At 40.1% G+C, this 25,410-nt stretch overlaps 2 protein-coding genes across 16 annotated transcripts in view; one reads left to right on the top strand and one right to left on the bottom strand.

Annotated features, from left to right (window-relative positions):
• The window catches only part of TMEM255B (transmembrane protein 255B), a 111,851-nt gene that overhangs the window by 50,141 nt on the left and 36,300 nt on the right, over positions 1-25,410 (bottom strand). For 12 of the 14 annotated variants that reach the window (XR_012159677.1, XR_012159671.1, XR_012159672.1 and 9 more), the window contains exon 4: positions 14,467-14,556. The exons of the other annotated variants lie outside the window; for them this stretch is intronic. Coding sequence is in view for 7 of the 12 variants with exons in the window: in XM_073350614.1 (XP_073206715.1) it covers positions 14,467-14,556 (90 nt within the window). In the remaining 5 variants the exon portion in view is untranslated. The remainder of the gene's footprint in view (positions 1-14,466; positions 14,557-25,410) is intronic. 14 annotated transcript variants of the gene reach the window in all.
• GAS6 (growth arrest specific 6) overlaps positions 1-25,410 on the top strand; it is a 155,281-nt gene that overhangs the window by 128,490 nt on the left and 1,381 nt on the right. The window contains exon 18 of one of the 2 annotated variants that reach the window (XR_012159653.1): positions 9,268-9,314. The gene's annotated coding sequence lies outside the window, so the exon portion shown is untranslated. Of the gene's footprint in view, positions 1-9,267; positions 9,642-25,410 lie in introns of those variants that run through there. The other variant, XR_012159654.1, reaches the window with a different exon arrangement.

The raw sequence follows: 25,410 nt of genomic DNA, 5'->3' as shown, positions 1-25,410 counted from the left end.
AACCATTTACTTTCATTCATAACTATTTCCATGCTGCCACTATTTTATATTAGTGTTTGATTCTTTAACATATAAAGAGACAAGGCTCCCGCCCTGAGCAGCTTACAATCCTGTATTTTTCCAATAAATATGTAGCTTATATTTAGTGGTTTTAAACTTCAAGCTGCTTTACAAAAGCTAAATAATTAATCCTTACTCCCTGGTGGGAGGTAAGTAAAAATCATTTAATGATGTGGAAACTCAGGCAATGCAAAGTTATGCAATCAGCAAACATCACCTAGCGAGGAAGAGAACTCATTTTCCTGGCTCCACAGCCTGTGCGCAGACACTCTGACTACATCAGCTTCTCAAACCACTTAAAAAGGAACATTTATATATTGTTTCTAAGTTACACAGGAATAATTGAAGTATTTTAAATCGTTACATGTTTTTCTTTATTAAACCTGTTGCAATAAGATAGGGAGATCTAACTAATTTAAAACAATAAAGGCAGTAAAATAAAGTTCACCAACTATACACGATTCCTTTGTTGTCTTCAATAAATAGTTGGTTTTCCCCCATAGCTATTTTTTTAAAAAGACTTTTCCGGCCAGCCCAGTACATTATATATAAGCTATCTAGGCTTTTCTCTTCTCCCCTCTCACGCTCATTCATTCCTTCCCTATTTGAATGGGCCTTTTAGACAGCCAAAATTCCCCCTCTCTTTTGAATATATATACACACACTGCTCCTTTGCTCCCTGTATTTGTAAACAGACCTTCCCTTCTAGGGGCCCCCCGGATCCCCTCTCCCCTGCCCCAAGTTTCTTATTGGCAAAACTTGGCATTTGTCCCATTTGCTCTTGCCAACTGATGATGAACAAATGCCCAATTTTGCCAAAAAAGTTGGGACGTCTGGGACAGGGCTCACAAAGGGGACTGTCCTGGCCAAAACAGGATGTATGGTCACCCTAGACTGTAGGGAGCCCAAGCAGCTGGGGGAGCCCAGGGCCCTCCACCTGCCCTGGGCGAGGAGTCAGGGCCCAAAAGCAGCCCCCAACCTGTGTCCCTGCCCCCCAGGGTGCACCATCCAGGATAGGTGAAGGGTCCAGGACTCCCCATAACAGCCCAGGCTTCCTGAGCAGCTCTTACCACAGCCCGCCTTCTGGCCAGGCCGTAGAATTTCACTCAGTGATTCCTGCGTTGAGTCTGTAACTTCTGGCTGAAGTAAGACAATCTTGCTTTAAAGATTTCACATGATGGACAATCCACTACATCCCTAAAAAAGTTGTTTCAATAGTTAACTATAATTACTGTTAAAATCTTGTGTCTGCTTTTCCAGTTTGTTTTTAGCATCAACTTCCAGCCATTGAATCTCATTATGCCTTTGTCTGCTAGACTAAAGGGATCTCTGCTAAATCCTCTCCTTACGATGGTACTAAAACACCATGATCAAATCACCTTTTAACCTTTTCTCTGATAAAGTAAATAGACTGAGCATAAGTCTCTCACTATAAGCCATGTTTTCCAGACCTCAAATCATTCTTGTAGCTGTTTTCTAAGCACTTTCCAGTTTGTCAGCATCCTTTCTGAAGCATGGACAGACACATAAACTGGACACAGTATTCCAATAATGGTCTCACTAATGCTGTAAACAGTGGTAATACCACCTTCCTACTCCTAACTGACATTCCCCTGCTTATACGTCCAATGACCATGTAAGCTATGTTAGCCCCAGCTATGTACGGGAACACATGTTCAATTTTTCATACTCTCCCTCCATCCTATAACCATGGTCCCTTCTTTGGATGAGATCCTCCCTGCTCCTCTAGCTCCTTCACTGCAGATAAAAGGGCCAGAGTGGTGTAAAAGGGCCTTAAAAAACCCATATCAGCTGAGAGGATTTCCCCACTGCAGGCACTATGGAAGACAGATATTGGGCTGAGCTCAGAAGCCCCAGTCCAGCGAGTGTGCCAGGATAGGACTGTGAGAAGAAGGGTCATATCGGGGTGGGACCACAACACACAGCACTATGGAGATTCCTATAGGGCAGCCCAAGAAGGCTGCTGTAACTTAGAGAGGCTTCCAGGGATGTCTAAATTATACCAGGGCCCTCTCCTGGGTCAGAAGGGCATAAAAGTTGCTGAAAGCCTCCCTAGCCCCTTTTTCTTCCTGACCTGTGAATTCTATGCTGTACCTCTTAGAGGTGCAGAACTGAACCTCACCCTTTGTTCCTAGGTGCACAACTGCACTTGGCCGTATTAAAATGATTATTGGAATGGGCTCAGCACCTGTCCTGCTAGAAAGGCTTCCACTGATTGGAACAGCCTTGCTGGCAGCATTAAGAGCCGGATTCTGCGGTCATTTAAGTCAGTGGGAACAGGTGCATAATATATAGTATCCTTCCCAGACTGCTGCACAAATTCGAGGGCACTGTCTAATTTGTGCAGTAGCCTGGGAAGGGCACTATATGTTTTCCATTGTACTATAAGGTATGAAATCCAGTACCGTACTCTATGTAGCAAGAGCATCAGCTTCAAAATGCAGTGTATCCTAAATTATCACACTTCATTTTAAAGTTATTTACTAAAACATTCTCCTACACTGATTTTTCTTTTAAGAACGTCACTTTTTAGTAAAAAAAAAAAGCACCTGTAAGTGCCTACTTCAAAAAATAAAAAGCATATGTCTGAAAATAAAGGCTTTTAATAGGAGCTAAACATCACAAGTGAGCAAGTGTTAATCTTCAATTAGGAATAATTAGTTCTGATTCCATTGAAAAAATCTTACAGTATATGCCATGTCATTATATTAATGAGTCATACAGGATGGAAACTAAATTAAAAGTAATTAGCTATAATTTTGCATCATGTATCAGCATAGAGAAAGTAAAATGCATTTATGGTTTTCCTTCAGGGAAGCTTAATAATTTAATTGAGGCTAGAAATTACATATGACTTGAGTTCAGTTTTCTATTACCAGTCGTCAAGGTAACAACTTCTTTAGAAATGAAATAAAGCTATTTGTTTTTCCTTTGGATGAAAGGTGAATATTATAATATTTTCAAATGGGTTCTTAAAAGATTGTACAAAATTATTTTAAAATTTGAAGGATATGTCTGTATGAACTTAATACTCATAAACAGTGCTGAGAGAGAACCCAGGAGATTGGTGCACAACTAGGTGACTTCAATGTGGTGACCAATGCTAAACTCCCCAAGTTACATACCCATGCCTTGGCTTTGGTTCAGCTTCTATAATGTGTGAGAGAGAAAACCTTAGGGGGAAAAAGTTGGAAATTCCCTGCCATTCCAAGCATAACCACCCAATGGTGTCAAGAAATCCATCAGTTCCTGGGCTTCAGAATACACACACAATGGCTAAAAGATAGGCCAGTAGCACATTCCCCTCCTACTTATCACATCATATAGGTAAACTGCAAAGAGCTTCCGCCTGTTCAGTGCGCATGAATTTCTTTGTTGGGTCCTTCCAAAATGTTGCTGACAGCGATATCTTAGCTTCACTATCATGGAACTTTCATTGTACCTGAGACTTCCAATGTGTGTCTTGCATTAAACTTATGCCCTGGGTACGGGGCTGACAGTGTCTGATTATTTCAATCATTGTTGGATGTAACTTAGTCACCTGTAGCCCATCACAGACTGCAGTTTTCTGGGCCCCAGTGTTTGAGAAGAATGGTAGGCTGGTAACATACCTCAGCTATCACCAGCAGTCTTTGATTCTGAGGCAAGCTACGGCACAGTTTGATTCAGTGTCTCACAGGGGGCTGAAGGAAAACTTTCACTATAGGCTTTGATCTTCTTGTCAGTTTCCATCACTTCCATAAATCTCCAGTCTAAAAACTCGTTCAACTTTGCCCTCACATTCCTGGAATGTCCCTCTCTCCCTTTAGTACTATCGACGTTCACTTTTACCCAGCAGTTCTAGGTTTCACTGGAAATAAATTATTTCATCCGCTATAAAATGCAATTCCTGCCAGATGATCTGAACATCATGTGGTGGTTAAGATCCTCGTTTAAAATGCTCACATCTGGCAGCAGCCCAGCTGCAGCAGCTCTGGGACCCACAGCCAAGACACTGAAATTCATCTTGTGTCCCATCCCTCCCAGCTGGGCATGTAACGCTCCGGATGTCATGGAGAATTATGGGGCACCTCTCTCAGTTCTCATGACAGCACCTGGCCCTATCCTACTCTCTTCTGTTGCCTAGGTTGGAGAGTCCCTGGCCTACCTGATACTTTAAAGAGATATAACTACTTACAGGCAAAACAATAAGTAAATCCAGATTAACTGGCTATCAAATCCCCCACTCTGCAAAATCATTTGCCATGATGATTTCTCAGCTTCTCAGTCTAAAGGAATAAAAACACCACATGGCTGATAATATTTCCACAAGCTCTTTTTGAGAAAAATTGTTGTATTCAAAATACGTATCTCCCAAAGTTGTCTATGTAAAATACGACGAGCTGCAGGACAATAAGCTCAGAAAACATGGTGGCAGGTAGCCCCTCCACTGTGTTCAAACTAAGTCATCTTAGCCAAACTTAGTCTAAGTCAAATACTAAGTCATCACAGCAAAACCATCTGCAGTTAGAACTCAGATACTTGCATCATCCCAGGTTGCTCACGTGCTGATGCTGGGTGTGCATAGGGTACATATGGCTGCAAATTCAAAAACCAGTTAGTGGTATCAGAGTTGCACAGCTGTAGAAATGCAGGCATTTCACAGGGTGGCAGTGTTATACTTACTGCATTTCTAGTGTCACCCACTACATAGGACAAGAGGTAACAATGCAAGTTTAACAACACTGGCCCAAATACCGCTGAATAACTGGAAGGAACACTTCTAAACATGACCACATCTAAACGTCACATTGGCTTTCACCGCTCCTGCCAACATAGGCTGTGGTTTTGTGATATAAATACGTGTCCCCTCAGAACTCTACAGACACCAGATAGCCATACGAGTATAACAACTTTTGATCATTTCCAAACTGGACTTGATTCAGACTGGAAACCAGAGATGAAAGACTCCATATCCCCATCATCAAGTCTCTGAGCTACCCAGTTCCCCACATAGCCTGTTTCAGTACTTCTCCTTTTCTTATTAATTATTCTTTTAATATAACATGTATAGAGAGAAGACAAACAGGTCAAGCTTAGGTTTTAAATCCTCAAAATTCTGTTATACTTTATAAGCAATTGTACAATTGTTCTGATTCAGCAGTTTACAAACTATGCTTTAATTATTTAAGAGTTCATTTTTATGGATATGCATTTTATAGCTTTTTTTTCCCCTTTGATGTCCACCTTGCTGTGAGTTCAGTAATATTTAAGGTGTATATTCATTTCAATGCAAACATTACATAATGCCATGTTCAGTTTTAATTCCTTCCCCTTACCTACTTCCTACCAAAAAAAGAGAGAAAGAAATCAGGACATTTGAAGTTAAGAAAATAAACTTTTAATTTTGTTACAAAACTGAAAGTTTTGATAACTTCAAAAATAATGTAATGTGACAGCAAATTTAAATCAATCACATAAACATTATTGTCAGAGAAAGGCCAAAACCAGAGGTCCAGATATGTACTTATTTTCCTGTCACAGTCCTAATGCACTTGAAGTCTTTAGAACAGCTCAAGCGAGTTTACCTCTGTAATCAAAACCTGAATCTTGGTATGTGGCGCTGGCCAGCATGGAAACTGAACCTAATCTGGAGACAAGTGATACCAAGTCTGGGTCTTCAGAAGCTTCCCGCCGCCCATCCACCCGCAGTGAGATTAAAATGTGTCAGACAAACAAGGTCACTGATATTTACAGCATATGATTTCAGATGTCATACAACCTCCTCTCAAAGAACAGGAGGACTTGTGGCACCTTAGAGACTAACAAATTTATTTGAAAGCTTATGCTCAAATAAATTGGTTAGTCTCTAAGGTACCACAAGTCCTCCTGTTCCTTTTGCGGATACAGACTAACACGGCTGCTACTCTGCAGCGTCCTCTCAGAGGCTCTACAGTTCAAGCTCTAGACTCTATGACAACTAACTTTAGAAGAAACCCGTATCCAAGCCTCCACAGCCATTCCCTTATTTAGCCATCACTTCCCGCTAGTGACTCATGAGAGTCCATGTAGCAGAAAGTAAATAAGTTCCTAGATCTCAAAAACAAAGTAAAATTTGTGCTTCTATTATCTAAATGGAACATACAACATCCTCCCCTGACCGTGGACAGGCAGATCTTGCAGGGGAAGGCATTTTATCCTCTCTGTGGCCAGTTTCCTTGACATTTGTGCACTTCTTCCTCAGGCTCAGACGAAGGATTCTTAAGAAGAAAATCAGGGAATGTTTTAAAGGGATCTAGTCTCCTGTAAGTAGAAAACACAATTCTGAAGTTTCTAAGAAACGGAGCAAAAAGTTCTTCTCCTCAGATCTTTATAATGTGATTTTCCTTCAAATGGTTTGCTTCTGGCTTTACTCCATAATGCAATGCCATCACTTTAATGTTCACCATTATTATTAGAGGACCGAGACATATTTTATTGTTGGCTGCCCATGAAAACCCACCATTGACTGCCTCCAATTATTTGGATCCCTCTTTCATGTAATATGCTCTTTCAGCATCTCTCAATTCATAAATAGAGGTTTTAAGCAGCAGTTAACTTTAATAATGTTGTCATCCACTGCAGTTCCTTGAAAAGATTATCCACTTAACTCACACAAGTCAGGACTCCCAAGTTTCAGAAACTCGGAAGGTGATGTTTGGGGTTATGGGATAAAAGAGACAAAAATCACAAAAAAAATATAGGTTTCAGAGTAACAGCCGTGTTAGTCTGTATTCGCAAAAAGAAAAGGAGGACTTGTGGCACCTTAGAGACTAACCAATTTATTTGAGCATGAGCTTTCGTGAGCTACAGCTCACTTCATCGGATGCATACCGTGGAAACTGCAGCAGACTTTATATATACACAGAGAATATGAAACAATACCTCCTCCCACCCCACTGTCCTGCTGGTAATAGCTTATCTAAAGTGATCATCAGGTTGGGCCATTTCCAGCACAAATCCAGGTTCTCTCACATTAAGGGTAAATTTTCAAAACATTGTAAGAGGCTTTAGCTGCACAACTCCTGGCCAAGCTACCCTAACTTAGCCTTTTCAATAAACTTTTAAGGCTGTCTTTGGAAGAGGGACAGGTCACCAGGACAGAAACACCAGCCAATCAGCAAGTGGACAGGGCAGCAAGCAACCACAACTATCCATTCGGTAGATTTATACTGTCCCTCCATTTCTTTACAGAGAGCCTACCTAAAGTCAAACCCCCTTAAAATCACTTCTGTTTAAAGCACCTTTTATCAATTCCTAGACAAAAACCACATTAAGATGGAGTTAAGGTTGAGAGGAGAGCTGGGCAAATAATTAATTTTTTTGGTTCACTGGCAGCTGCAAAAAAAAGAAACACAAAATTTCGTTTTGGGTGAAACCAAACATTATATTTGTCAAAAAAATTTCAGCAAATCAAAATGTCAAAAAAAAAAAAAGTCAAAATCAAAATATTTCAATATGACTGAAAAGAAAATTTTCAAATCAAAACATTTCAGTAATGTCAAAAGGTAACGTTTCATTCCAACCTGAAATAATTGCATTTACACTTTCAAGCATTTTCACCCACACAAGCAAAAGACAAAATGGCCATGGGAGGAGGCGGTGCCAGCAGCAGCTCCCTTCTAAGCGGTCACTCATTCTTAGTGACACTTTGTAGGCATTTGCGATGAACAGCCATTGGGCCAGAGAAAATAGTGTGAATGACTGTCCTGGTGGTTAGGGCACTCACCTAGGATGTGGAAGACTCAAGTCCCTGCTCCAGTGACTCCTTAATTATTTATAAAAAAGTGGAATAACTTCAAGAGGAGAGACTGAAAAAAACCCATACTAGAATATCACATAACCCAGTGCTTAGGACATTTTCCTGTAATGGGGGAGACCCAAGTTCAAATCTTCTCTACATCAGGTGTTGGGAAGAGAATTGAACCTCGGTCTCCCACATGCCAGGGGAGTTCCCTTACCACTGGGATACAGCTTACAAATGAGGAGGAGATGGTAGCACACCTCCACGTCCATCCCCCCATTTGGGAACTACTTTACTTGCTTTTGTTAAAATGCCTGAAAGTCAAAATGCAATTTTTAAGGTCAAAACAAAATGAAACATTTTGTTTCAACACTACAGAAAATCTTTGACTTTTTCTATTTTGTCAAAACTATTCAGAGAACTCAACACAAATTCACAAATAGTTTCAGCTGACCTGAAACTGAATTTTTTAGTAAATAAACTAAGTCCAAAAACATTTCACCCATCTCTAGTTAAAAATACATGTCAGTAATTTAGGATAAAATATATTACAGGGACTCAAGCTTTATTAACCCAGTAAATTCACTTAAGGTTACATTTAAAAGAAAACCAGACATGATAAGGGATGGAAATTGACAGTTTGGGCACCCAAACAACCTTAACTCTGCTCTGTAGTGACATAATAAGGGGAAATTGAAAAAAAAATTCGAATGTGTCTTTCAAAATCAGTGTACTCTAATCTGGATCCACAAAACACTAAAATGCCTAAACTATATTTGCATGGTTTTTGCAGTGTCACTACAGAGCAGAGTTGGAGGATAAACATTGTCATGAAGAATAATAAGAAAAAATTACCAATAATCATAAAACATATATTCAACTGTATCCTATGCACAAGATTTCAGAGCTTTAACTATACAGGAAGTCTGACAAGGCAAAACTAAGGTTGTTTGGGTGTTCTAAATCTGCATTTTCAGTGCAAATATTCAGAAAATTCATTCTGAACTCAGAGTAAATTCTGTAGTCTTGAAGTGGATATGATATATTCCAGACATAATGCAGGATTCAACTTCTTTGTTAAGTGCAAAATTCAACTCAGCCTTAACTATGGAGTCTGAACCAATGCCTCCACAACAAGTCAGTGAGTCATGAACACCATTATTTAAATTCTTTCCTTGTCAATTAATATCACATTATTTCTAATGACCCTCAGATGTAACACTGAACTGTAACACCATTCTGATGTTTGCAGAATCAGTGTTCCAGTCCACTCCTAGGTAACAACATGCCTCAAGCAAACATGATTGGCAGAAAATGGATTCCTGTAGTCTCCATATTTTTCTGAAATAACATCACTGCACATTACTTGTAGCTTTGATTTGTTTCATTTGATTCTAGTCTTTTTTTCTTTTCTTTTTTTAAAGGTGAAGAGTGCAGTTGAATGGATCAGTGCTGAAATGAACCCTACATGGTAAATTACCTCTGCACTATTATTTCTCAAATGAGCTAGCGCCACTTTATATCAAGCTACTTTTACTTCAGTGTCTTTAATTTTATAAGTGCTTTGCTCCAGAGCTTTCTATTGAGTGAAATGTTTTTTAAATGAGTCTTAAATAATTTAAATATATCTTTTCTGAAGAATATCCCCTTCTAAGCAGGATTTCGTCAACTTTATGTCTTTTAAGAAAAAGAAAAAACAAACAGAGAAAGTACTTTATGATTTCATCCACAGCATTATAAAAGCAAGAGAAACTGGGTTAAAAAAAAAAAGGCCTCAACATTAAGAAGCAGGCACGAACTAGCAAGGATTATAATGTGGGGATTTATTTGCCTTGTTTCCATCTCTTCCTACTTTAATGAAGTCACGAATGAAAGACAAATAAGGGACGTTTCTTATTTTTAATTGGTGTGAAGGGTTGTGTTGTATTTATTGGAGTTCTGAACCAGGCTACTTTATCATCTTAATTCTACCCTTCCCCACACTCATGCCCCTACAGCTCTCAGACTCGTACTGTTTCACAATTTTGGATCATTTAAAAAAATGGTTTGAATGCCCTGACTTTCTGCCAGGTCATTCCTGCATAGGTGACTGGAAATGCCAGGTTTCTGCTTGTGGTGCTCCCTCCTGTGGCTTCGTTGTGAGGAGGAAATGCCTGTTCTGTGCTGCAACCCCTCTATATGGAACTGGAAAGGGATTCAGCCTGCCTAACCAGAAGATCTTGATGGAGATGTGTGGAAACCCTGTACCTCTCTAAACTGCCTTCCTGGCTTCAACTAGTGCCTTTCTCTCTCTTGGAGCAATGCTGCCAGGGGCTCCTCCACCAGCCCCAGACTCCTCCTCAAGACAGATTTAGAACTTGACAAGTTAATGCAGACAAAAGTTTTGTTAAACTTAGGTTGGAATCCTCATGAGTTGGCGGGGATGAGTAAAGAGCTACATAGATTGGCTGTCTTACCTGCCCTGATCCGTCTCCCACAGCCCAGCTTCCTCCACACCCCTGGAGGAACATCTGGGGAGGGAAGGGACCAATGCCACAGAAACAGCAGTCCCTTATGTAGGCCAGGATTTTGGCCTCTCCTTGCAGAGAGGGCAGCTTGGACCAAAAATCCATAAATGATTCCTAAACGGTAGCAGCCAAACCACATCATATATTAGTGAGTAGCATGATACAGGTACAGTACAAGAGCTACTGGCAATATCCTGTGAGGAATTAAAACACTGTTACTACCCCCATCAAGAAGAAATTATGTGGGTAAAATGGGGAAAGGTAAAGAATTATTAACACAACAGTGACAAAGGTGGGCTATCTGATATGCCTTCCTTCGATATGTGCTAACTAGTTCATTAGACAACATAGGAGTGAGTAGCAACTCCCCCTCCACCTGTTTGGTGGTCAGTAAAGTTAGGTGACCTGTCACCTTATTTCACTCTTCCTTATTAAGTTCTTGCACTTCTCTGTTAGGCAGCTAAGAATGGAATAAGTTGGATGGTGACTATGATAAGTTTTGCATGATCTCTAATTTTCTAGCAATATCGCTAAATAAGTCTTTGTACTGTACTACTGAAGAAAGATGTATGGATCAAACTCAGAGTAAATAGGTAAACAGTGTAAACTTCACTGGATTTACCCGATGGCCCTCGTGACAGGTCTGAATTTGCCTTGTTTCATTTTAGAGTAAATCTCAAGGACAAACGTCTGTATTTTGTCCAGCACTGAGCAGATGACAACTGCAATTTAATGGGCTTAGTCGCTGACTTGCTGGATTCTGAACTACATCCAAGACTGCTATGGGCCTTCTCTTTGGGGCAATGCAACACCCTTGTGTCTTGAAACTGCATTGTGACAAGCCTTTGAATGTCTAGGCCCAGAACTCCCCTTTCAACTTCACAGCTCTGTACGAATAAGGCCACTCCAAGGGCATGCCATGACAGAAAGAGGCGTGCAGATATTTGTACTCTGATATACATGGGAAGAATATAAATGGTGGGTATTACTTGAGACATTTTTCTTCAGATATGAGAGTATACACATATACTAACATAATATTACTATTTGCCCAAGATAAGGGAGAAATGTCGTTTCTGGAGCAGATGTGTAAAGTAAGTGCAGGGAACTGAAAGGCAAGAGAGTGAAGAATGACTAAGCAAGTCCCTAGAAATATTAAAGGGCTGTTATTTGTCTCTGTGTTTGAGATTTTTTCCTACACAGTGCCCTCAGACGTAATACCATGCATCAGAGAAGGTGACATTCTTTGTCTAACCCTTTAGTATTTTGATGGATTGCACACACTTTTGGATACATACACAATGGTCACTTGTTCATAGTGAGGGTTGAATCAGGGAATGAACCCTAAAAATACACACCTTACCATACTAAAAAGGTTCTCTGATACCAGGGTGCTGATGAATTCTACACTATTCCTACTGGCAGATTTCACAAATCTGCCTCACTAACATATTTGTAGATCTCACTCCACACATTAATGTGAATATGATATTTATATTAATAACAGCATTATTCCTCTGAATGAGTTGCAAAGAAATCAGAGATGATAAAGAAGCCACACCATAAATAAGATAGAGCCAAAAATATATGGAAGGGCAAAGAGGTTACAAAAAGCTGAACTGATGCTCAGTTTAGGCCAGACCCTGTTCTGTTCTGTCCTGTACACAGACACATGGGAGTAACCACGTATAAAGTGCTTCCTTGTGCCAGCAACCCACACCAGCATTCACAGGGCAAGAGAGGAAGCAACTCTGCACAGCATCTACATTCCCAGACTGAACAAGAGAAGGGAGGACAGCCTTCCCCTCTACAGCATAGCTGTCCTGACTCCTGATGCATCAGTAACTGTATGCTGCACCTGATACTGACTTGGAGTACTTTACTACTTCCCCAGAGCAGTAAGGAAACCAGGAGGGAGACTGTGATTCCTGGAGTTACAGTATTTCCTAGGCAGCTCCAGGAAAACACAACAGCATGCAGCCTCATTGCTCAGAGCAGACTGAAAGCTCATCATCATCACATATTTATAATCATAAAAATCACAATAATTAATCAATATAAATCACCTTCAACTGAGATACTAAGGGTTTTGCACAGCTGAAATATAAAACCTACCAGTCACAAGAGAAGGAGATTAAACCAGATCATGTAATAACCATAAAACAAATTTTTTTAAAAAGTAACAAAATCACTAAAGTTCCTCTTCCTCTCCAAGTATAATTTTTATTTATAATAATAATAACCAGACTTAGGGGGGGGGCTCTATAGCCCGTGCTCATGGCGTTCACCTGAGGAGGGAAAGGGGGGGGGGGAACGGCCAGGTTCCAGTCCCTGCTCCAATGAAAATGTAATTATGTATACAAAATAGAACAGCTTCAACAGAGGAGACAGAGAAACCCACCCCAGAATACCAAATATCCCAGTGGTTAGGCACTCACCTGGGATGAGAGAATTGGGTTCAAGTCCCTACTCCAGAGCAGGGATTCGAACCACATCCCAGGTAAGTGCCTTGGGCCATTGAGTATAAAGGGGTTACTACCACCATCTCCTCCTCAGTTTGGTGAAAACTGAAACATGTCAAAGCAAACTATTTCAATGTTCCCAAATTTTTTCTCTTTTCCTTTCCGACCAAAACAATTCACCAGAATGGACCCGAGTTCACTAAATGTTTCAGCGGACCCAAATCTGCATTTTTCAGAAAAAAGATTCAGTCAAAAAAAAAAAAAAATCACCCAGCTGTAGTCTCCACATTGTTTTGGAGGGGAAAATAATGACAAAGAAAAAAGCATCCGGGTCCTAGCCTCCACTTGCTCCACCACTACACATCAGGAATCATCAATTAAGTCACACCAGTGTAAGTCTGATGTAGTAGTGTGTGTGATGTGTGTATTTTTAGTTAATATGTGATGTTGTGTGCAATGTATCTGAGTTACAATTCTGTTAAAAACTTAACTTTGCATTTGTTGACATTTATACAAAATCTCAATCAAAAGGATGCATTAATGTAGATTTCTGCACTTGATTTCCTTGTTTTTAAGGGAATTAAAAAAAATACAAAGGAAAAAGAAACAGGATTGATAAAAATCTGAATGTCAGCTGAGATATTCAAATAACCCCACATTCAAATCTGTCTGTCTGCATCATCCATCTGTTGTCTTTGGTCTTATTCTTAGATTGCAAGTTCTTCGGGGCAGGGACTGTCTTTTTGCTTTGTTTGTGTACAGCACCTAGCACAATGAGATCCTGGTCTATGATTGGGGCTTCCAGATGCTACAGTAATACAAATAATAAATGTTCTATGACCTAATAATCAAATAAATGGACTAGTGAAGTACACACAGTTGTGAGGTCTTTTTGGTCAGAAGGAGGACAAGGTCATTGCAGAGTGAGGAACAAGGGGCTGCATGGGGCTTTTGGAAGATAGACCGAAGATGCTTGTCACTCTGGTGGGTTGAGCATTAGGCAGCTGGGAGATGGTCAGGTTGGGGTTGTTTGTCACTTGGTAGGAGTTCCCAAAGAACTTTCCATCCTCTCCATCTCTAACCATAGCCTTACCATCTCTCTATCTTCTTCTCCATCAAAATGATCTCTCTTCCTCTGTTGTACCCCACTCCCTTTCTTGAAAGGACCTGGGGCAAAGCCACCCCTGTGCTGGGCCATGGTGTAGTGTGACTGCTTTGAACAATATGTACCCTGAACAATATGAATTTGGAGCGTTCCACATCCTGACTGGCCATGCTTAGGGCTTCTGTATGTCTGGAGTTCTGAATAATGAAAAAGCTTTGCGGGGTGCCTGAAATATCCTCACTTTCCTAAGCAGGCAGTAGTCTGTGAGCTCCTGTCATTGTATCATTTAACTTTTCGCAGTAGCTGAAACTCACATAGACATGAACATATTCTTGGCAACATCTCTAAGTTTTGACATGAATAGGAAACCCCAATCAGTTTTCTGCCAACAGGAATGGCATAATCTTCAACAAATAAATCATTTCTCTAACTAGAAGGGCTACCAAGTAACTAAAACATTGCTTATCATAACTCAGAAGAAAATATTTTCTACTGAAAGCGCCATGAGCGTTCTGAACCAAAAGAAAAAATATTAAGGACCATACTTACTATATGTCGTGCGGCAAAGACTCCATCAACTATTGCACAACAGAATGCTGCTACCACTCCAAAGCTGATAAACACGATGGATGCTACCAACTAGAAAGAGAAAAGCGGATTTAACAACTTGTTCCGTGCAATTCTTGAGACACAATTATAAAAAAATTGCTCTGACAAACTAGAATGAGACGTTTCACTTGTGTCATCAAATGTAATCGCTCACTTTGCACCACTGCAATGCGAATACCAGTCGCACAAGGCAACAAGGTAGAAATTCTTGCAGCTACCAGTTCCTCTGAATTGATGTACAGCCCAGTCTGCTGGAAAAGCTTAAATCTTTCCACTAAAAATGAAAAAAGCTGTAAGAGCTATTAAATTCAATGGTGATTTCTCCTAAATCAAGTGTACCAAATAAACCAGCAGTGATCTCTGTAGGGAGCATGGCAAAGACAAGAGGCACTTCTCCATTGGCTCAAATAAATCTGTAAAGCTTTGTTACAGCAGTAGCAATTCACGCACACAAATAAGGACCTTGCAACAAACTAATAACCAGCCAAATGCACATCCGTCAACTGTAAGAAAGCTTTTGCTACCCCAACCAGCTTATTGATTCTTTTTCACCTTAGAAAAATTTGAGGACTGATATTATATTCCATGTTTAGCTCCTCCACATTGTTTATAAGATTTTTCCAAAACTGCCTGGAATCACCTCATTTCTCCTGGAGTTTGTTTAAACATTTCCCAACGTTTAAGATGAAGCATTTTATTTTATTTAAAATCAAAACAAGAGCAGAAATACCATCAAAATATCCCAACTTTGAAGTGCCCTAGTATGTTACAATTAAATATTATAGCACATCATTCACACATACACACTATATTATAATACTCATCAGCTACAATAATGGAAATGTAGCTAAGTACAGTAGACAGAGATATATCAATGCTCGGTAAGAAGTGCTGGAGTGGCAGGGAAACAGAGAGTATAAGAAAAGGAGCTATGGTAATTTGTGCACTTACAGATGCCCTCTCAACCTTTTAAGCCACCTAAGTCAATTAATATATCTTAAATAATTATTTGCCCTGAAAATCTTCTCACCTTGACCCTGATCCTATTTACCTCTATGTACTGAGAGGAGTCCCACTGATCTCAACAGGACTTCTCGTAGAATATAAACTTAAGCATTTGCATAAGTCTTTGCAGGATCAGAACCTTTATTCCTAAGGTGCAGTGCAGGAGGTTTAAGGTTTATTTTATTATTTAACATTAGCTCTCCCCCACATTGACTCCAACAGAGACCAACTTCCCCCTTACAGGAGCGGCTGCCAGTAACTGCAGGAGGCAGGTGAAGCTATACAGATCCTTAGTGCTTGTCTACACTTACCAGGGGATTGACAAGCAGCGATCGACGCATCAGCGGTCGATTTAGCGGGTCTAGTGAAGTCCTGCTAAATTGACCGCAGATTGCTCTCCCATGGACTCCTGTACTCCACCGGATAGAGAAGAGTAAGGGGAGTTGACAGGAGAGCGCTTCCCGTTGACATCCCGCGGTAAGTAGATCTAACCTACATCGATTTGAGTTACGCTATTTACGTAACTCAAATTGCGTAGCTTAGATCGAATTTCCCCTGTCGTGTAGACAAGGTCTTATTCACACCATCATGGAATCCTCCATTTTTAAAGACTTACATTGAAATGGGCATCCTTGAAGTGGTTATGGGTTTTTACGCTCTGCTTTCTCCCAAGTCTCTTCCTCAGTCTGAATCTAAACCATAGAGATGGAAGGAGAACACATTGGAGCAGCAACGGGGGAGTCGTTTGTCTTCCTGTGTATTTTATAGTCCCTAGCACATTTGGTTGCTATCACAATAACAATAATCTACAACTGCTGGTTTTCGCCTTACAAGTCTACTAGTGACAGTTCTGAACTTGATTTCAATTATCTCATTCAGATTGTAATTAAAATCAATTAAGGGCATATTATTCATGGAACAGAAGGGCCAGTGTTACCCTTCTCTTAACAGATAGAGACCAATTCTTATGCCAGCCATACTCTCTCAAGAACAGTTGCTTATTCTTAGTTAAGTATTGGGTTCGGTAGGCCTGTGGTTTGCCTGTGACCCAACGAGCACTCTATCACTGTAACATCATCCTCCAAGCACATAATTCATCACTTAAAAACAAATTACAAAAATATTACATAGCTGACATGTCAACCACACTAAGACAATAGGTAATGCCCAGAACTCCAAGCATGCATTACATTGATACACAGGACCAATAAAGGCCAGAGCAGCCTCGTTGGCAGAAGCTTATTAAGGAGACATGTGCTCATCAGAGTATTTCACAACTGCCCTGGCCATAACTATTTCCAGGCCATTGCCACCACTCATTTTTGGGACTTCGCTGGCCACCATGTTCCTTTTGGTGGAGGAGAGGTTTTGGATACCTTCTAATACTGCAACCTCCCTCCACTCAGAAAACTTATTTCTCTGGAGACTCTGTACCTGGGTTTGTATCAGCAGAATTCAGCATAGACAAACTGAACCTGGCTCACAGTTCCCACCTGAAACTTCAACCTTAGCTATGACTCCCCTTGCATTTGTGAGTTTAAGTCACAAGTTAGATCTCTAAAACCTTACTTCATGATGGTTTAGTTTTCACTTACAATAGAGTTAAGTTATTAAGAAGGAAATAAAGAAAGGATTGGAGGATTGGGCCAGAAGAAATCTGATGAGGTTCAACAAGGACAAGTGCAGGGTCCTATACTTAGGAAGGAAGAATCCCATGCACCGCTACAGGCTGGGGACCAAGTGGCTAAGCAGCAGTTCTGCAGAAGAGGACATGGGGATTACAGTGGATGAGAAGCTGGATACGAGTCAGCAGTGTACCCTTGTTGCCAAGAAGGCAAATGGCATATTGGGCTGTATTAGTAGGAGCATTGCCAGCAGATCGAGGGAAGTGATTATTCCCCTCTATTCAGCACTGGTGAAGCCACACCTGGAGTACTGCGTCCAGTTTTGGTCCCCCCACTGCAGAAGGGATGTGGACAAATTGGAGAGAGTCCAGCGGAGGGCAACAAAAATGATTAGGGGGCTGGGGCACATGATTTACGAGGAGAGGCTGAGGGAACTGGGATTATTTAGTCTGCAGAAGAGAAGAGTAAGGGGGGATTTGATAGCAGCCTTCAACTACCTGAAGGGGGATTCCAAAGAGGATGGAGCTAGGCTGTTCTCAGTGGTGGCAGATGACAGAACAAGAAGCAATGGTCTCAAGTTGCAGTGGAGGAGGTTTAGGTTGGATATTAGGAAACACTATTTCACAAGGAGGATGGTGAAGCACTAGAATGGGTTACCTAGGGAGGTGGTGGAATCTCCTTCCTTAGAGGTTTTAAGGCTCCGCTTGACAAAGCCCTGGCTGGGATGATTTAGTTGGGGTTGGTCCTGCTTTGAGCAGAGGGTTGGACTAGATGACCTCCTGAGGTCTCTTCCAACCCTGATATTCTATGATGCTATGATTCTAAAGAAGGAAAAAAAAGAAAGAAAATAGATACATGTGGGAGAGCTGATAGAACAGACAACAACAGTACCTCTAACACATAGTTCCATTAGAGAATTTTGAAAATGTCTGTTATTTGCTACATTGACAGTAATTTCTCCTTTAAAAGCACAGGATGTACCCAAGAAAAATCTAGGTCTGAATTATCAAACTGGCCCCTAAAACAGCACCCACACATTCCACACAATACATTCATTTGCAGGCAAAAGCCCCATAATTGCATTTCAAAATGCCGGTTTCACACAGAGAAAATTTGCTGGTATGACATCAGAGACCCACTGAAAAATTTGGCCCTCTTTATTTCTGTTTAAGCCTCTATTTTTAAATGTGTTATTTGCTTGATGTAGAGCCATTATTCTCCATCATATTCTGTCACTGTCATTATGTTAATACATATGGGCTAATTTTAAAAATTTAAGACAGTGGATAGGTAGGGAGAGAATCTTATAGCACATCCTTGTGTAATAGCAAATTTTTAGGCATACACACATCAATTCAATTTAAGATTGAGGTGACTCATTCACTGAATTTGACAAACTAGAGAGAAGCCAGGCTCCCAAACCAAATTGACTGCCTATGCTATCATTTAAGCTATGCTGTGCAGAAAGGCAGTTTGTGCAAACATTATGCAGACTTTCCCACTTTCCCTGTACTTTCTTTCTGTTCCTCAATGGTTTTCTAGCATATCCCTTCCTGCTCTCTCTCTACCGTCCTTCTCTCTTCTGGCCTCTTTTGGAAACCCTGATAACCATTATAAACACTCACTGGGAAAGACAGACTTTGTTTTGATCCATCCATCTTAAGAACACAAGAACATCCATACTGGGTCAGACCAAAGGTCCATCTAGCCCAGTGTCCTGTCTTCAGACAGTGGCCAATGCCAGGTGTCCCAGAGAGAATGAACAGAACAGGTAATCAAGTGATCCATCCCCTGTTGCCTATTCCCAGCTTCTGGCAAACAGAGGCTAGGGACACCATCCCTGCCCATCCTGGCTAATAGCCATTGAATTTATCTAGTTCTTTTTTGAACCCTGTTATAGTCTTGGCCTTCACAACACCCTCTGGCAAGGAGTTCCACAGGTTGACTGTATGTTATGTGAAAAAAAGACTTCCTTTTGTTTGTTTTAAACCTGCTGCTTAATTACATTTGGTGGCCCCTAGTTCTTGTGTTATGAGAAGGAGTAAATAACACTTCCTTATTTACTTTCTCCACACCAGTCATGACTTTATAGACCTCTATCATATCCCCCCTTAGTCATCTCTTTTACAAGCTGAAAAGTCCCAGTCTTATTAATTTCTCCTCATACGGCAGCCATTCCATACCCCAATCATTTTTGTTGCCCTTTTCTGAACCTCTTCCAAGTCTAATATATCTTTTTCGAGATGGGGCGACCACATCTGCACACAGTATTCAAGATGTGGGCATACCATGAATTTATATAAAGGCAATATGATACTGCTGTTATAAGTAACTGCTGTAACTTGGCGCTTTAATTTAAAAACAAAAACAGAAGAATCCAGTTCACAATCAACTAATCATATACAAATATTCACTTTTAACTATTATCTAATATTTATACAAAGCTTTTCATCCTGAAGAATAAAACTGAATACAGCACTGTAGAATTAGAATTTTAACAAAGCAGCTGTTTTGGATTAACAAGTGAATAAAAGTAAATCATTGGTTTTTTGGACACCTATAATTTCATAATAATTTCCCTCTAGCTGATACCTTATATAGAGTACCATGTTTCACCACAGCGCAAATCACTACATATTCATTCTGAAGCCCTGAAAGAGTGAAGTTAGACTTTAAAACTTCACATCCCATAACTACAGCAGCATTGGTGGACACTAGTGTCTTCAAGCAGAAAAATGTATAGTGTGTCAGTACCAAATTATGATCTTGCAATCCTGCATCATGTGATTATATTATATATATATATATGGGGTAATATTGTACCACCCACTTTGAAATAAAATACGTCAATGAAATCAATAGAAATTCTGCTTAAAAACTGATGGCACAATATGGCCCACATCTTTCAAATGACATAATTCATGGGTGCTTTTTTAATATATCCTTTCATCTCTTCATGCACACAGAGCTATCATTAAAGTTACTTATGGGAAGTTGGACTGTGATATCACAGTGTAAGTACAGTTGCTAAGACTTATGATCTCTTTATCTGAAAGACAGTGGACATACAAAAACCCTAAATCAGGCCAATCTACATGAAGCTCAAATATATCTCTATCTTGTTTTTCAAGCCATAGCAGTTACTCAAATAATTAGTGTACTCATCCGGGTGCTACCAAATTGCCTATCTGACCTGAGAATGAATTACTGGAAACTGACCCAGAGTTGCCTTTCCTATTTCACACATGAGCAACTTATTGATGATTTACACTCCAAAAATCAATGTTTTCCCCTCACAAGAATCACTTAAATCATCTAACAAGATTTTGCTAACTTTCAGTCTCACAATTCCTATACTGAGTACATCTATAAGAAATGCCTACATAAAGGTACAGAGTAAACTGTGGTTTTGTAAGAAATTGTGGGGTTGATTCTGCTGCCCTCCTTCACGTTAATGATCATTTACCCATGCAAACACTTTCATGGACTTCAAAAAGATGGACTCTGGGCTAGATTCGGCCACCCTTACTCAGATTGAATAGTAATTTAGGGTAGCTTTCTTACTTAGGCACCTAACTCCCATTAAAACAAAAGGGGGAAGGAGTTAGGCATCTAAATACCTTTGTGAATCCCACCCTTACCCTGAGAGATCTCCTATTGAAATTAATAGAACAACTTGTGGAGTAAGGTAATATGTGGTGTGAGTGAAGATGACAGAATGAGGCCTTACTTCAGCTGGGTTCTTTTGGTTCATTCAAAATTTATGTAAAATATCTCCAGATACAAAAAAGATAAAAAGAAACAAATAGAAAACAGAACAAAGAATATCTTAAAATAAAATTACAGACTAATATGGTCTCTCCAACCGTGTTTTTCTTAGTGAGAGACAAATCAAACTACAAAATGAGAGACTTCACAAAAAATGCAGCTAAGACAGCAAAGTGAAGAAATCTTGTAAATTCAAAAGCTTATTCTCATGACTAGTCTGACTGCTGGAGTCGTTACATTACTAAACATTCCAACTGCTGGTCACTGACAGGGAAAGAAGAGCAGTAGTAAATAAACTGCAACGGATAATTTTACTAAGTGGCAGCCAGTGAAAAATAGGGGTCAATTTAAAAAAAATAACCCAGGTTCAGATCAATGACAGACTCTCACACGCATTTTAATATTGACTATCATGTTTTATATGGTAAATACTTTTATTAATAAGAATTCCTTTTAACATTGATTCAGTAAAAATCTCTGCTTTAACGGTTATATTGCTATGCAACTGAACTTTTCCACCTCTATTATTATTGGAACATATTATTGGCACTGGTACAGAATACAATAATTTGGTTGTTTCCAGGGGAAACATGTACAGTCAATTAATAGACAGTGAAAACCGTCTTAAGTGAATAATCAAAAGAAAAACATAAATCAGCTGTTTAACAGAGATATTTTTGAAAAAAAGGACTGGACTAGCGCTCTGAAGGAACAGTCCCTCAAGCATTTATTACCGGATAGAGAGTACACTATCATGATTAGCCCCGCTGAAATATAAAATACTGAAATGGGAAAAGCTAAAGAAAGAGTGGATTAGGGAACATAACTGCCTTCTAAAAGAACAGAACAGATGTGTAGGTTTCACTGTGTCAGACTCCATCCGTATTAAAAATCGCAAGTCTTATTATTAGTCATATAGTACTCTGGTTGTACATGACTTAATTAAGAGACATCATCAAAGTATCCCCAAATTTTGAACACCCATTTTTGAAGTTTTGGATGCTGTCAACTCTGAGTTCTCGTGCAATTAATAAGAGTGCTGCACCTTCTGTTCAGCCCACCTGACTACTAGGGGCACAAGTGGTCACGATGTTGCCCCAACTCCGTCTCTCTGGAAGCAGTGGAACCTGAAATGTTTCCTTCCTGCTCACCATTGCAGACATTGCTGTTGTTCTCGTGCGACATGAGACACCCTAGAATGCAATGGGCCAATCTCGAACCCATACACATACTCCTCAATCTCTCAGTAACATGCAATGCCATTGACCATGAAGTCTAACTAATGAGATTGTTCACCCCCCTATCTGATTGCACCTAAACTGTTGCAAAAGACAACTGTTGATGCATCTCAAAAGTTCTCATCTGTGGAGTTCTACAGGACTCAATACCCTCCTCTAGCCATTTATATAAATGGCTAGATGAGATTTTGTCCTGCCACGGGCTTAAAAGCCGTCAGCACGCAGACAATACCCAGTTTTACCTATGGTTCATGTCAAACGCAAAAGCCATCAGCATACAGGTTTCCCAATGCCTGAATGAAATTAGCAGCTGGACGAAGGGAAGCTAGCTGAAGTTAAACTTTGGAAAGACAGGATATGAAATTTTAGGAAGTTTGGCCACGCCAGTTGGTTCCCCCCTACACATATAGACGGGTATATAAGACCATTGGGTCTCTTCACAATGGCAGCTCAAGACAGTGGGTGGTAGTGAGTGGGCCTGTTCAGTGAGAGGGAGAAAGATGAATAGCCTGTAGTGGGGAAGAAGGTGGCGGGGAGTAGCATGTTTTGGCGTGAGATGGTGCTTTACAAGTTTTGGAGACATTTATAAAGTGCACCCAAATTCTGAACCTTAGAAGTTTGCCTTTGCTGACATGACTTTCATATTTTAGATCAATGTGTAGTGTCTCTCAGCGTATGATTTTGTTGTATGCTGGTACCCCACCATCTGCCTTCAGGGCAAAGTACATCCCTATAAGACCTGCTAGGCTCAAGATTGTGGCTCTGATACATACCTGGCTCCTTTATGGCTCTGAATCAACCCTTCCTCGCCTTCACTCAAAGGCAATATCTAAATTAAGATTGTTGTTATAATCACTTGTGAGTGCTGGATGTTTCTCAAGATACATCACCCTCTGCATTTAGGCTAATAGCTCAATCTCTAGAAAAATATATGGATTTTTTTTGTTTTCTAAATCACTACTGCATAAGATGTAACTAACAAGAATATTTTACTCATGGTAAATGGTTGCTTTTGCATTAAACAGGCTCTGGAGTCTCTGTGTATTGTGGTCCTCATCAAATCTCCGTTTTTTTCCCCCCAAGTAGAGGCAGTCGCAATTATCTGCATCAATGTAAATTGAGAAACACTGTCATCTGATGCCTTTTGGTTTGAAAGGAGACGCCACTGAAATAGCTGCATAAATGTTACACCACAGGTTTTCAAAGCACTTTATATAGTCAAAGGGGGCACAGCAAATTAATTTAGTAAAGAAATACAGGAGGCAGTTTGTTGTAGCTGTTCCTAAAACTAATTTATCAGATGCATACTTGGGTTCTGTGGAGCTTTTACTATTTGTGTTTCCATGCATCTCTAAGCTTAGTGCTCAAGATGTAGTCAAATAAGTTCATTGCACTTTTTCAGCACACCAATTAATACTTATAAGAGCAGAAGTTTACAAATGGGTTGCATACTATATCACCATCTGCAACATACAAGGACTTTTAATACCTGGCACAATCCTCACCAGGAACTGCACCTGTTGCTATGGCAGCTTCATAACCTGTAAAACTAAGAATAAATCTCATTGCATTCTGCTTGAGGTGCTGCTCCCAGTAGAGAGCCGCCTGTGTTGTCAGATACTTTTTATTTTTTCCTATCTTCAATTGTTAATTAACATACTCTGATTTGGGGCCTCTGCCTCCTCTTTTGCGCAGACTTCTTCACAACAGCAGCTTTTGCCCCCATCATTGACTGAAACCATTGCTCTGCCTCTATGGAGAGAATTAACACAGGCCAGGCTCTTATACCAGTGCTCACTCTTGGGCTATTAAGGTGGCTTATCGCTGCACTAGGTAATGTGCCTCACAATTTATGGCCTGTCAGCCCATTCTTTCCAAAGGTCAGTTCTTCAGTAATAGCATCGCTGTAATGGAGACTTTGCTCGAGAGCTGTCAGACCACAGGAGATATGATTAGGTCATGTGCTGGAGCTTCATTATTCATTAATGTCAATTCTAGCTGTAACACTGAGTACAATTACTGGAATTTCTAACGATGAAAGAATTTTGCGATTGTCCATCCAGTGCCTGTGGGATTGTTTCTTAGACTGCCCTCCAGATCAGGGAGGGAAAAAAATCCAAATTAAATTACAGCACTGGGAACAACTGAAAGAACCAGAGGTAGAAAACTGAGTTCTTATCTTCACAAATTACAGCTGTATCAACACGTTTTTACCTTAAGGAAAGTCCTGCATAACTAAATATGGGACTTTCAGTACTGATTTCAACTTTCAAATTTAAACATTACATATTGAAAAATGCATACAGTCCTCTCCAGAAGGAAATTGACATGGCCTTCTGAACGGCACAAGTGGGGGAGCATTTTTGGCCACTTGCATAATGCCACAATTAATATTATTTAGCTGATTCAAAGGAGGACATGCTTGGAAGCAACCCAGGCAAATTTGGCCTAGCTAGACCCTAAAAACCTATTTATAATATGGCTAGAACAAATTGGTAGGCAAGGGCGTCTAACCGTCAGATAAGGTGATGGAGTCAGGAGAGCTGGGTCTTCTTGCTAACATCATCATAGTATGTCTGCTTGGGCAACTCCTTTACCCTTTTCGGTGCCTTAATTTCTCCATCTATGAACTGGAAATAACATTCACACTTTTGAAAAGAGCTGTCAGACACTTAAATGAAAAGTGTCATATAAGTGCAAAGTATTTTAGATGTTTAGGCAATGAAATAAGTTTGTATAAAACATCATGGGCTTGGTTCCCCATTATCTGGCAGTTTGATTAGTCATTTACCTCTGTACAATGTGAGGATGAAGTGGGTGTAGAAACACTACTTACTCTTTGGATTTAGTAGCATTGTACACTCATTTTGCCTAAAGGTCTGGCTACATCATGTATAAGGCAACAGAGAATCAGATCCAACACCTTGCACCTCTGCAAACAGCACACCAACCTCACAGAAGAGGTAGCTGATACCTTGCAAAGTGCTTTTCACAGAGTTAACTAGTAAGAGGTATCTTAAAAACCTGAGGACTTCCTTCCACTTCCCTGACTCTGAAGGTTTTCTTGGGTGTTTTAGGAGTTTATGATATTGGATTAACAAAACGTTTGAAAGAGTGGAACTGAGTCAGTTAGGGATCTTGAAAACAAAGAAATGTCTTATGGTTGTGATAGACTGACAATTTCCTGCAATATCCTGAATGAACTTATTGAATTAAGTTAAACCTTACTGAATGAGTTTTAAAACCTT

Source organism: Lepidochelys kempii, chromosome 1 (genome assembly GCF_965140265.1).
Source record: "Lepidochelys kempii isolate rLepKem1 chromosome 1, rLepKem1.hap2, whole genome shotgun sequence".
NCBI lineage: Eukaryota > Metazoa > Chordata > Testudines > Cheloniidae > Lepidochelys > Lepidochelys kempii.
This window is presented reverse-complemented; position numbering and strand designations above follow the sequence as displayed.